Source organism: Mytilus edulis, chromosome 14 (genome assembly GCF_963676685.1).
Source record: "Mytilus edulis chromosome 14, xbMytEdul2.2, whole genome shotgun sequence".
Lineage (NCBI taxonomy): Eukaryota > Metazoa > Mollusca > Bivalvia > Mytilida > Mytilidae > Mytilus > Mytilus edulis.
Window position 1 is genome coordinate 52,821,385 of NC_092357.1, and position 14,573 is coordinate 52,835,957.

General features: G+C 32.7%; 1 protein-coding gene across 1 annotated transcript; it reads right to left on the minus strand.

Annotated features, from left to right (window-relative positions):
- Positions 1-12,714, minus strand: LOC139503689 (chorion peroxidase-like). Its single transcript, XM_071293516.1, has 11 exons — positions 12,572-12,714; positions 11,667-12,010; positions 11,269-11,396; positions 9,420-9,777; positions 8,863-8,908; positions 6,448-6,566; positions 4,327-4,428; positions 3,784-3,888; positions 2,106-2,817; positions 1,590-1,859; positions 1-601 (listed from the first exon to the last, which is right to left on the minus strand). The coding sequence occupies exons 4-11, from the start codon at positions 9,496-9,498 to the stop codon at positions 385-387; spliced, it is 1,650 nt and encodes a 549-aa protein (XP_071149617.1). The 5' UTR covers positions 9,499-9,777; positions 11,269-11,396; positions 11,667-12,010; positions 12,572-12,714; the 3' UTR covers positions 1-384.
- Between the last annotated feature and the right edge of the window lie 1,859 nt (positions 12,715-14,573).

The following is a 14,573-nucleotide window of genomic DNA, read 5'->3' on the forward strand; positions in this document are numbered from 1 at the left end:
TTTTATTGGAGAGTAAATAAGTCAGTAACATATATTTGAGCTTTGGTCTTTTTCTCACCCTACCATTTTTTCATCACATACTGATGGAATTATAAAATACATATCTAATGAATCTTTTTCAACTTTATCACTGTTTTATGTGTATGTTTATATCAATTTACCTAAAACTAAATGTTTTAATCCTCAATTTTTTTTAAGGAATATTGTTAGTTGCTTATGTACATGTTGTGGTGTTGTAAGAACTGTTTTTGAATATTAATGCTTCGCAAAGTTTTTGAAATCTGTTTTTGTTCGTAACTTTTACCTGATTTGTGATGATTGGGTATGTTATTAATCAAGCATTATCAATATAATTTTACGGGAGATCTCCTCTACCCCGAGCACTTAAATTTCTTGATTTTTTTTTAAAATACTTCCACATGTGAACTTTATTGGCGACCCCAGACATCGTTTCCCACAGCCGTTTGGTGCACGTCTGTTACATCTTCTCCTTTTTGTGCATCCGTTTATTGTTACATAACTAGACCATCCACCATTAACACAATTCTGCCATTTCTGAAGATTCACTTCCGGTAGAGATGAACAACTTTTCTCGGAGTTACTACAAGAATAATATTAGATTTGTCATTGATGCTACTGAGCCATTACTGACTCATTACTGAGTTATGATTAAATATCAATTCTGTTAAAAACAAAGATTACATTGTTACTTATGAAGGGTTTGAAATAACCTTGTGTGTGAGTGCCGAACTTATATTCTTCAATGGTTTGCATGTTCTTTTTATGACCATTTCGGTTATAAGTTCGCAAGAAAAGTATAATTATTGTAATAAAACTGATGACAAAAGAGACGACATATACCAAATCAATATTCAAAGTCGTATACCCGGTAAGTCGAAAACGAACTGACATTGTCATGGTTAAAAAAATCGAATAACCATAAAAAGACAAACATCAGTAGCAAAACAAGAGAGAAAACCAAGACTGAGCGACACTAGCAACACGAAAAACCGAGTGGCTTCAGGTGCTCCGAAAGGGTTATCATATCCTGCTTCACAGGTGACACCCTGCTACTACTATATAAAACAATACGTTGATAAGTTATGTCAAGTAATTATTGCATTAGCGGATTGCGTGGTAAGTGTCTCTTTTTTGACCCAAATACATCACCCAATTTGTAAAACATCGGTCATATAAATTTTGAAAAAAATGTAATTGATCGAATTTAAAATTTTGAAATTGTATAAATCTAAATCACGATATTCATGATACTGGTATAAACAATACAGACATTGAAGAATTAAAAAGCACCAAAACAACACGTGAAACTAAATCAACAGCAACACCGAACCCCTTTTAACAAAACTACTGGTTTTCTTATGTGTTCCGGAAGGGTAAGCAGATCGTGCTCCACATATCATGTCACACTAAAGGAGGAAAACAAGACTTATAATTGAGATAAATATGCCAAAATATCCCATAACCTATTTTTACCTTCAATGATAATTATTGTAATTATTGTGGTACCGACATTAGCAGCCCATTGATTTTGTCACCTAAATCGATAAGTTCTTTTGCTATTATCTTACCTGGCAGAAGTCTTCCTGAAAACGTCCGAAGGAATGCTGTTGATGTTAGTATTTTCGCAAATGATTCTAGCCATAGTTGCCTTCTTAATTTCTGTCAGCTGTGCTGTAGTAAACTTTACGTCAGTATTACTTTCATAAAAGAATCGATCACCTAATTTCAAGGCACGAAATTGTAATCCTATCATACAGGCAAACGTAGGTCCGACTTTCCCTCCTGGTATTGGGGTTTCTGATACACCACCGGTAAACAAGTCGATGTCCCATGGCGAACTAATGAAAAAATATACATTGTGGTAAGTAACCGAAAATAAAAGTATGTCTCTTGCACAATAGATTCTTAATTTTTCCCATGTCTCTCTTCGAAATTGAACATTTTGTCATTTTTAATTTCAGGACAAACAAAGAATAAAACATGTAAATGAAAATGATGAAAAAAGTATTCATTTTTGAAAGTTTTTTAATAATCACTGATATATGTATATGAATATGATTGGAAAATATGAAATTACGACGTACCTGTAGGTGTTTTTAAGGGCCAGCGCTTCGACTGCTGAATGATGCTCTAAACCTCCCAATACACCAACTGTAAAATCATCAGCGGGTGTCAAATCACAGACCATCCTCCAAATGTTATAACCAGCCAGTCCGTGATCTCTTCCTCTCTGTACGTTAATGGCTGCAAGGTCACTTCCAAAACCATGTGTTCTCTCAAAAAGCCTTTCTGTTAGTTCCTTGGTAATTTTCCTGTCGACTTTTTGAGAAAATTCTTCATAAAGGCCTCTTGTTACAGAACTAACACCCCCATTTGCATCATACAGCTTATCTGGTCGAAGGAATTCATTATGAAGTAGCGGGCTTTGATTAGAATGTGATGGGCCGTTATATGCTAATCTCTGTCTGACCATGCTATGTCCAAATCTGAAGGCTGCGGCAGAGAAACCATTTCTAATCTGGGGTTTAGTCGTTTGATCATATCCAGTAAAATACCCGGATGCTTTTGGTTTCAAATCGAAATCTATCATTTGTTGGTTACCAAGGATATGAGGTAAGTATTCATTATAGGTCACGTGTTGTATCATGGCACCAATAATTTTTCTGGCTTCTTGGTACGCTCTTTCATCATTCCACCCATTCAATTGTGTTAGTCTGTTGGCTATGCGATTGTGTTCTTTCATCCAAATTGTTTGTAATGCCATTAAAGCTGGTTGTTGATTGACTCTTGGATCTCCTACCAAGCAAACAAATAAATTTAAATGAAGGTAAGTCGAAACTTTCCTTTAAACTGCATGTACTCAATAGATTTTGTACATGTATATTTGAATTAATAATGTTTTGTTTTTATTTGTTGGTTAATCGTAATTCAATCTTTATGCTTGCATTCACATCATTTTGACCTATAATTATATTAATGTTGAATAACAAACTTTTATTGTTACAAATACAACATTGCGATTCAATTGTTTACCCGAAAAAAAAATATGAAATTTAAAAAAAAAAATGAATATATGTTTATTACTATTTTCATAAATACAGGTAACATTTTGTAGTAATAAAGGGAAAACTGTATCTACAACGTTATAAAAAAAAATGTCAAAATAAAATATTCACTTATCGATGTCTCCAACCGTATTTGTTGAAGAGCATTGAGGACCAAAATTCCTAAAAGTTTTGCCAAATACAGCTAAGGTAATCTATGCCTGAGGTAGAAAAGCCTAAGTATTTAAAAAAAATCAAAATTTTGTAATCGGTCGTCCCAATGTCTGTATCACACTGCTCTTTATAAAATTGCATATACAGTCTTTGTGACTTAAAATATGTTAATACGGTTTTAATAAATTTGACGCTGACATATAAGCGACGCCATAATGTATGATCCGACTTTGATAGGTATGACGCGCACTGATCAAGTCATCTTTCGGTTGTTGGTGAAACAAAGAAAAAAATGTTTATGTCATGCAATCGTGATACGCAATCGATTATCAGGTTATCTGCATATTGATATTGTAAAGATGCTCGACACACTATTAATATGAAAACGTTTCGAACTCCTTTGCTGCGCTCACGCGACAAAAAGCTTCATAGTGTGACCCGCAGCTCATATTTTACAATATCAATATACGGACAACCTAATAAACGGTACATACTAGTATCTAACTATTCTGAATTTGGAGTCATGTTAATATTTGTTACATACCTGCTTTAAAACACTTAATATTTGGATTTCCTGGTGGTAATCTACATGATGAAGCATTTGGTATGTCCTTAGGTAGTAACTGATTATTGGTAGATTTCAATCGACCTGAATAGTAAAAATGTATGTAAGCAAGAGGATTTTATTTAAAAAAAAGTATATTCTAGATTTGATTAATTTTCTGATAATAATACTTCATAAATTCGTTTAATCATGCTAGTGGCAACGCTTTGATTCCACTTTGAGACCAAAAAAAAACAAAAAAACCAATAACTCGTTAGAGAATGTCCATTAAGGCTTACTTTTGTGTTACTTTCTGGTTTGTTGTGAAATAATTACCCTGTAGAATTTCAATCATAACAATCGACGTTGGGCCGATATTTTGTTTTCCAACCAGTTAAATTATTATTTGCAATGAATTCATCTTTATGTTATGATATAAGTACACTACTTAATTAAGTTTGTATTTCATAGATTTTGCGAAAACTCTGAAGGAAATATAAGTTAACTTATCATGTATTACAGGGGTAGTTAATTATTACTTACCACCAGAGAATTGACGGAGACTGTTGGCAGTAACTTTATTAGAACCATAAACAGCAGAACCATCCAGAAAGTGGGTATTCATGTTTAACTGCTGTCTTTCTCCTGAAATAAAAGGACGACATTTTACACATACATTTTCGTATTTTTTCTTGAGGAATACTGATTTTTTTTTGTGTGCAGTTCTTGTTGCATAGTCTTATTTCGATGCAGTGGATCATTTAAGACCTTTAAGGTGCCCGACTTGGATGTTATTGATTACTCTTTGAATTCATAGTTCTTGCAATAGCTTGCCCTTGTGCTGCTTTCTCCTTTATATAAACCACATATTACTTAATCTATATCATAGAGTTTAGCGTTATAAAAACAAGGTAAAATAACAAAAATACCGACCTCCGAGGAAAATTCAAAACGGAAAGTCCGTAATCAAATTGTATTATCAAAAGCTCAAACGCATTAAACGAATTGATAACAAATGTCATATTTGTAATTTTCTTATGTAAAATGGTGGATTACACCTGGTTCTATTCTTTAACTTAACGTGATTGCAAAACGGGTCGGCTTACTATGTAAAATTGTTATGATACGAATGACCACAGATTTTATCAAACATTTCAAAAGAAAAGTTACATGGTGCACTAATATGAACGTTTATGTACATGTATGATTGTATTTCATTATATAGATAGTTGTGAACTAACTTCAATTGGATGAAAAATGTCTTGAATTAAAGGTCAAAGGTTTGAAACAAAGAAAAATGTTTTAACCAATACATTTTCAATTTTAGGGTTTCATAATTGGTTGTTGAAATTTTCACACCGACAGTTCAACAACGCGTATCAGTAAATGTTAAGATTTGTTTTTTAAACAAAAAGATATAGATTGGACACAATAGAGGAACAATAGTAAAAGAGGGACGAAAGATACCAAAGGCACAGTCAAACTCATAAATCTAAAACAAACTGACAACGCCATGGCTAAAAATGAAAAAGACAAACAGACAAACAATACACATGACACAACATAGAAAACTAAAGAATAAACAACACGAACTCCACCAAAAACTAGGGGTGATCTCAGGTGCTCCGGAAGGGTTAGCAGATCCTGCTCCACATGTGACACCCGTCGTGTTGCTTATGTGATAACAAATCCGATAGGTCACATTCATGAAAGGGAAGGGGATTGAAGTTACGACGTAAGGAACATATCCGATATCATTTGTAAAACGGTCATTCCATAACGGTCAACCAACTCGTGATGGCGTCCGTAACATTTACGAAGGGATGATTTCAACTTCACCTTTTGGAACTCTTGGTTTAATAGCTTCCTTGTGAGCAGCAATCCTCTATCAAGAAAATCATGATAGGAAATGCAAGCACGGGAATATCGTATCAATTGGGAGATATATACTCCGTAATCAGGTGCTGCTAGAATTTTGCTACTTAGGAATGGAAAGTTTACAATTGGAAAGCTGACATCATCTCTTTTGTCGGAAAGTTTTGTTTTCAACCGATCCTCATTGTCAATATTTAGATATAGGTCAAGATATGAAGCCGACTTAACTGTATCTGTAGTATCCTTTATCTCTAGTTCGATGGGATAGATGCGTTCCACATAGTCACCAAATTTTTAATTATTTAGTGAAAGAACACTAAAATCTCCATAGATTACTATTTATCTAATAAATAGTAATCTATGGAGATTTTAAATAAAGTTTAACAATTCAGCCTAAGCAGCGAAGGTCTATTGGAAGGAGTTTGGTGGGTATCCGAAGCTTTCAGCGGGAGAAACATTACCCTGGTATTTCCATCGACAAATTTGTACGAATAGTACATCAGTTTGTTTGTCATCAAAACTACATTAAGGGGTATGTAATATACTTGATTGATTGATTGTTGGTTATTTACGCCATTTTTTTTCCTTTTTCGTCAGGGTATTGTCTGACTTTATTGTGCATTATTTTTGTATTGCCATTCGATATATCTTTTCTGCTTTTACTTCTATTTGTTGTTAGTAAAATGTTTTGCTTAAGCGCTATTTTACAGGATTCGCTATACACACAGTCATGCTATCAAATAGTCCAAACAATTCAGAGAAAGTGTTATATGTATGCTTCATACTTACCAAGTGTGCAGTCCAATTTAGTTACACCGAGTGCTCTTACAAAGTTCATACAAGTTCTGTTAAAGCTGCCGTAAAATGGATCGTTTGATGGCAGTGGAATTGGGAAACAGTTAGGACTGGTAAAAATAAAGTTACAGATCAGATGAAGTAAGATATACACAAGAAAAATCCATCTATGCTTTCAACTATCAAACAGAACGGATGAGGTTTTTTCTAAGACAAAGAAAACACTGATAATCATATGTTATGGTTATAGGGATACAATAACTATATGAATACTATAAAATTGAGAATGGAAATGGGGAATGTGTCAAAGAGACAACAACTCGACCAAATAAAAAAACAACAGCAGAAGGTCACCAACAGGTCTTCAATGTAGCGAGAAATTCCCGCACCCGGAGGCGTCCTTCAGCTGGCCCCTAAACAAATATATACTAGTTCAGTGATAATGAAAGCCATTCTTATTTCTAAATTGTACACAAGAAACTAAAATTAAAATAATACAAGACTAATAAAGGCCAGAGGCTCCTGACTTGGGACAGGCGCAAAAATGCGGCGGGGTAAAACATGTTTGTGAGATCTCAACCCTCCCCCTATACCTGTAACCAATGTAGAAAAGTTAACGCATAACAATACGCACATTAAAATTCAGTTCAAGAGAAGTCCGAGTCTGATGTCAGAAGATGTAACCAAAGAAAATAAACAAAATGACAATAATACATAAATAACAACAGACTACTAGCAGTTAACTGACATGCCAGCTCCAGACTTCAATTAAACTGACTGAAAGATTATGATTTCATCATATGAACATCAGGCACAAACCTTGCCGTTAGTGAATATTGATCGATACTAAGTCTTAAAGATGTCAAAGAGTACGCGAATACTCAAGTAACGCTAGGTAGATCAAAATTATCCTCGAAATGTCTGTTTCCTAATAGAACATTGTCTGGGTTTTTTTAGACCATTGATTTATTTTTGAACGTTAATCGGATAACTTAATATTAATTGCTATTTTTTTTCCTTTTTTTAGGGGGTCCTAATACAAACTTTCGAAACGTTTGAAATAATGTTATTCGTGTTAATGTCTGGACTGTAGATACATAGCATATGGTCACAGTTGATTATTTACATCAATGATCCAACTTTTCTTGGATGTCTTCAAGCCAACGACCATGTCAATTTACAATGTTTTATCTACGTACATCAGTAGGTATCGCTTGAGTCGGTTCTGGCCTTTCTTTGCACAATGTGTGTTGATTTTTATAGATATTTTACCGACTGAATACTGTGAAAGAACTTTTATTCGTGATGTACCAATTTTCTTGGTTTTCGTGGATGACTTTATCCACGAATTTAAGTGTCCAACGAAATAAAACAACCATTGTCCAATTCAAGACATGGAAAGATCCACATTGGTAGGTTGGACTACTGATATGATCTACAGAATATCTTGAATAACGCCTAATCTGAGAATACTTTAATGGCAGTCACCTAACTACAACCGCATGCAAGATTATATCCATTTAATCTTAAATAACCAAAACTGTACAACTTTTGATCTCAAATTTCCGGTATTGATATGCTAGCATGATAAAGTGTTCATTTTATATCCTCATAGTTCTCGTTCATTTTCATGGTTGGCTTGATTTTGATAAGAATTATTTGACAATTCAAAATACGTTTATAGCATTTGTTTATGTTTCTGTTTTCTTAAGGTGACATGTGTATGGCCTAATTAACACATTTGATGGTCTTGAATCTGTTGATCACTTTATCATGCGTTAATAAGTGTTATCACTACGATTTACACGGTCAATGTTTATTTTGCAATTTCCTTCAATCCAGACTATTTATAACCTTCGTTTCTATAATTTTTCAATATTTTTGTTTAGAAAACTAAAATTCACGAATTAAAAAAACCCAAGATTATGTAAATTTTGCTCAAACCACGAAAATTGATACACACGAATTAAAGTACTTTCACAGTACTCGAGTATCACTCGGTAAAATCAACAAGTAATTTTCCACTGAGTTGATGTTTGCTGTTTGAAGGAGTACACTTTTTTTAAAGAATGCTATGAAACGAAAATTTGAAATGCTTAAAACACTTGTAAGTTAACGTTAATGAACTTGCTATGATAGAATAGACGAGCACTTCTAACAACTACGACACAAATAAAATACTAACTATGTTAAAAAAAAATCTTCAACATGAAAACCACATTTTTTCAAGATTTAAAAACAGTTTAATAAATGATTCCAATGCCAAAGTATTCTCCTATAAATCACTGTAAAATCATCGTATGATATTGAAATTCCTAAATTGAAACGAACATCATCTTTTTCTTCAAACTTTGTGATGTTCATTGACTATATTAAGAAAATTGAATCGAAATAGCTTTATATACTTATCTGTTGGGGGGTCGACAGCAGTTCAGATTAGACATATACCCGCGTCCTGAAATGGAGATGAAAGAATTATGAATTGCATAGGTTTGTATATACAGTGAATTAAATACATTTTTGGCGTTTTGTGAACTGATGAAATATTTTTAGATTTTGCTTCCACATATATGTCTCCCCAAAAGAGTTATATATATATCGACATTGTGTCCTTAGTGAAAGACACATTTTTATAACAGCTTCGTCGACTAAGAGTCTTTTAAGAAAGAACCATTTCGCAATTTCGTCATCTATATGTCTTTTTTATAGAAAGATTATATTGACTACGTGACCTTTGAGAAATAGAATTATCTATATCGTCTATGTCATCAGCATTTCATTTTCAAAAGACGTATATGAGGATTAGTACAAGGAAATGTGGTTAAACAATAACTTAAATAAAGATAAAGTCATGCAATCATGTCAATTACCAAAATAATGTGTGACAATTATAACAAATAATGGCCATATGATTAAGACTAAATAGAGTCTTGCAGTTAAATACAGTTAGTTCTTCATTACTTTACCTTTTGATAAAGCATTCATCTGTATATCGTGACTAACGAATTGGCCGAACTCCATACTGAAATGGCTCAAATCGTTCATCTGAGTTGTTGAGTCGCTGACGGTGTGAACTTTAACACTAATGTCTCTGGCTAGAGGGAGGGGGTCACCAAAAAAGTCGGTTGCTCTTGGATCGTCCAAACCTAAAACAATTGACAATACATGGTGTGGAATAACCTCTACTTGATCAAAATGAATATATAATTTAGGATGTACATGTGCCGTAAAAATGCATTAATAACATTCATCAAAACGAATAGGTATTGTAAAGTGGGTTGATCAGGATTTGTGTTTTACGGCCAGGGACATTTAAACTGCAAGCTAAAAAAAAGATATTATTGGATAGGGAACTTACCAACAAGATATAAGAGTTATTGCAATATTAATTATCACAGAGATAGTGTAAATCATTCTTAACCATGTATTTTATTGGGTTTTTTCTTCTTTTTGACATATAGATTTGAATAAAATTGTTCATTATCACCATCATAATGTTTAAAGGGGCACTAGCTGTCAAATTCATTGTAACCGATTTGACTCAAATTCTCATATTTGGTTTATAACAATGTAAAACATTTATCGAAACTATCAAAAGTCTAAAATAAACAGTTTACAGAGCATGGGGTAGATAATATATAGGTTCGTTTCGTGTGTATTTTAGTCCAGACGCCATCTAATTAACTATCGATTTGACCTCAGATGACCATATAAGCGATGTAAACAAAAATAAAGATACGAATAGATTAAACCAACGCGTGCAATTGCATTTTTATAGGTCTGTTTGATTTTATTTTATAGATTAAAAATAGATGTTTCTCATTGTTTTTAACCATATAAGAATGATTTTATGTGCATCGAATAAGTAATCAAATGATTTACCGTAGTTTCACTTTCATTGTTGACATTCTTTTTCTTTAAATAACCAGTACACGTACAATGCATGCGTTGTCAATCTCTAGCTAGGGGTTAACTTGAAGTTCACATGAATACCGGTTAGAATGATGATGACGTTTTCACTTGCAAGTGAATCAGTCAAAAATTATGTTTAATCGCTTATTTCAACAAAATTAAAGGAAATTGATTGCTAAAAGCAAATTATTATTTCATTATTCCAATTTGATTAATGATTGATCTAAAAAAAATCATACTTTATTTTTTTATATATATCGTAGCCAGTGCCCCTTTAAGGCACTTTATGTTATTCAGGTCTTAGATATGGTATGTAATGTGACATTTTCGTCTTAGAGTTTACATTTCCTCAGCTGGCAACGTAGATGATAGAGACTCTAAGACGGGAATGTCGCATTATATACCCTGTCTGCATATTCAAGCTTAGCCTATCTACGCATGTGAGTAGTAAAATCCTTAGTGGTTTGAATGAATTTAGAATCTACGTTTACGCGTTTCATCAAGACTGATAAGAAACCAGATGAATGGCTTCATTACATGTGCTCGATTATTTACTTGTGCAAAGAAATGAGGGCTGTTTTTGACGGGGGAAAAATCCGAAATAAAGCAAGTTTATAACATCACATTTTATCAGAAGTCTAGAATCAAGAGCGACTCCTTCGATTACTTTTTAATATTTGCCGATTTTTAACTTTAAAAAATTGAGTTCTTTAGTTTTTGAATATGAAAGTAAGAGGTTTACATAAAAAAAAATCGGCAGAGATGTTGTAGTTAAATGAACTCAATATTAGTTCATGGGAAATCAAATGCATTTACGTCATATAGATGAATGTGTCGATTTTAAAGCAAATAGATTTGCATCGTCAACATGCCTTTTTTAAGGATATAATCAATAAACAAAACTTACTTTTTCATTGCATTCTTTGCAGTTTCTATCATGACACGGGCAGATTCACTGATATTGATGGCTTCAGGACTGGTCAATAGATGAGGACCAAATCCTTCTGTTTGACTGTTTGGTGTATCAAAATCTAATTGAAAAAAAGTGTTAACATATATTCATTATCTTTTTAACGTCATCCCATATATCAGTAATTATAAATCGCCTCATCTAAAAAAAGTTTCAACTCACTCGGAGCTGCTAAACGGTTTTAAATCAGAGCAAATCATCTTCTGAGATCATAAACAACCCCACACTAGTTATAATTTTAACCAATGAGATAAAACTTATCAAAGGTACCAGAATTATAAGATAAGAAAGGATTGATAAGATATATAAAAGATATATAAATGTTCATTACTTGGCATTTTTTGTTCAGTCAGTTCATCGTTCTTGACTTTAGCTGTGGCTGTTTTCAGTGCCGTTTCCATGGCCTTCGTTGGGGGTGCTATTGGGGATATTTTAGCTGGTATTTCGCCACCAGGTTGCGGGGCAGCATTCTGTATGTCAATCTTTGGCTTTGTTATTCCTGGTGTTTTTCCTGGTGTTATTCCTGGTGTTTTTCCTGGTATTATTCCTGGTGTTTTTGATGGTTTGTTTATTTGCGTCAATGTGCCTTTCATTAGAGTGTTTAAATTGGATATCTGAAGACATCCTGTTGGCCCAAGGATGGATAAAAGTACTAATGATGCAAACACTTCCTTCCTAAAACATTCAAAAACTAATTTGTATTTTGAGAACAAAATGATTGAACTTGAAGGAAATACTGGTAAGTCAAACATAAGGATAGATAGCTTTAGATAGACTTAGGTAAAGACGGAATAAAATATCGATATAATTCATTACTGTTAATATATACATTTATTTTTGTGGGTTCCAATTTTCGTGGATTGAGAAAAAAAGTATGTACGTGAATATTTGATTTCGTTGATGTGCAAAAGTGTGCACGTATATGTAACCCTATATAAATTTGAATTTCGTTGGACAAATAAACCGTTATCAACTTAATCCCCTAAAAATGGTACGTACCCCCTGAATGTGTGTTCTTTTAAAACAAATCGTATGCAACTGGAACGTACCATGCTTTAAACTTGTTAAAAAAATGAGAAAATTGCAGAGTATTACTAATTTTTGAAGATTTAAAAAAAAAAAAAAACAATGAAAAAGATTTAAAGTTAAGCATTGATAAATTTATTTAAACATATAGCATATTAAACCAGTATTTCATTTTAGAAGAATGTTTTTTAAGAAGAAAAAATGTCTTACCACATTTTGTAAAAGATGAAGAACCTTTCGACTTGTATCAATCATTCTGTGTTTTATATAGTGTTCACCAGGATCACATTATGAACGTACCAAATTGTACGATCTCTGATCTCACGTTGTGTCAGTCATATAGTCCACTTCCTCATGGGGAAACACTTTCCAATCTTTACATCTGTCGATTTTGATTGGATACAAATCTGAAAGAAAACTCCAGGGAGTAAAAAACGATGAGACGGATCCTGGTTCAATTTTAAATTGTATTCAGCAGTTTCCATTCAATTAAATTCAAATACTTATTATTCAGTCACACCCACATAATTTATACACAAGCTCCAGCGACAAAATCGAACGGGCGATGAGTCATCCGCCCAAATATTTAGAAAAAATATATCTTAAAGATCTTTGATATGTCTAGTGGACAATATTCAAATGTATCCCTGCTATTTTTTAATTTTTTTTTATGAAACGTGAAAGAAGTTAACAAAACAGTTTATTATTTTCTATAATTAATTATGTTTACTTCTGGGATATTTTAGGTACACCACCCTAAGTAACAGATAATGTTTACATATAAATATTTATTATTAAAACACTGTCAAAACATACATATATGCTACAGGCATTTTGAAAAATTACTGAATTTTATATAAATCTTAACTTGACAGCATTATAAAAATGACTTCAAATCCATTTTTGTAAAAATGTTTTGAACCGTATGCATACAGCTTAGGTTGAGACTTTACTTAGTTAAGGAAATTCCTCCATATTTATCTCAGGGGCCGTGTCATCGAGGGTGTCTTATGACTAAGATATGTCAAAAGATCATCTTAGAATATTTTTTTATGTTAGTTGTATTATCGAAAAGATCTTATCTTATAATATGTCCTAGATTTTGGTCCAAACTTTAGAACTAATAAGCTGTTTCGTTATAGTCTTCAGATCATTTTAACTTTTATGAACTTTTATTATGGCCAACGTTTCAGCTCCACGAAACTTAAACTGTTTTAAACGAATTATTTATGTCCTGAGTTTTTATATTAAGATAAAACGAGATTTCTCTTTTGAAATACAAAAATCTAAACAGATTGGCAGTTCGTCTCATCTAATTATTTATAGCTAAACATATAACATTTTACATAGCCGTATATGAATGTGTACACAATTTAACAGTATAAATTGTATTTATTTTAAATGACATTTACTTCTTTATTTTCTTCCTTTTATTCGATTAAAAATATTTTGAAACTTACATTTATATTATTATAAAAGATTTAAGTTTAAGCATAAAATGTGTGCAAACCTAATGTAGCATACAGAAACACTACTAGTTTTGTATATATCCTTGTTAGAATAGTTGCATCATTATACGGCAACGAACAAATTGCACTAAGGACTACGATAGGACATCTTTGTTAAGATTATCTTATGCCTCGTTCACACGGACATTTAACCGAATTCGTTAATCGCGTTCACACACTCTTCTTTTTTTAATTCGAATTGATTCGAACTAGCTAATTAGAATTAACTAATTCGCATTAGAAATACGTTTTTGTTAATCCGAATTAAAAGTTAACGTTGTTTGGACAGTAAAGCGAAGTTGACGCGAATTTCAATTCGAATTAGAATTGACGTTAGGACGTAAAACGTTTCGAATGCGAATTAAACTAATTCGAATTAGTTAATTCGAATCGAATTCGAATTACGCGTGAACTCAGCATTAGGATAGCTTCGATGTACAGTCTGAGACATATCATAAGACAGTCATAAGACATATCTTAGGAGGACAAATCTTATGACACTTTCGATGACACGGCCCCTGAAACTTAGTGTTTCTTATAACATTATTCGTTGGTTTAAGTTACGCTCACAAAATGTAAGTGAAATGCATCAAGGAAGCATGTTAAGGTAACGCCTCCTGCTATCCATAATTATAAAGTACCTTGAATTAAAAAAAATCCTTCGAAAATATGTAATTTGGCAGAAAAAAGGAAGTGTTAGCTTA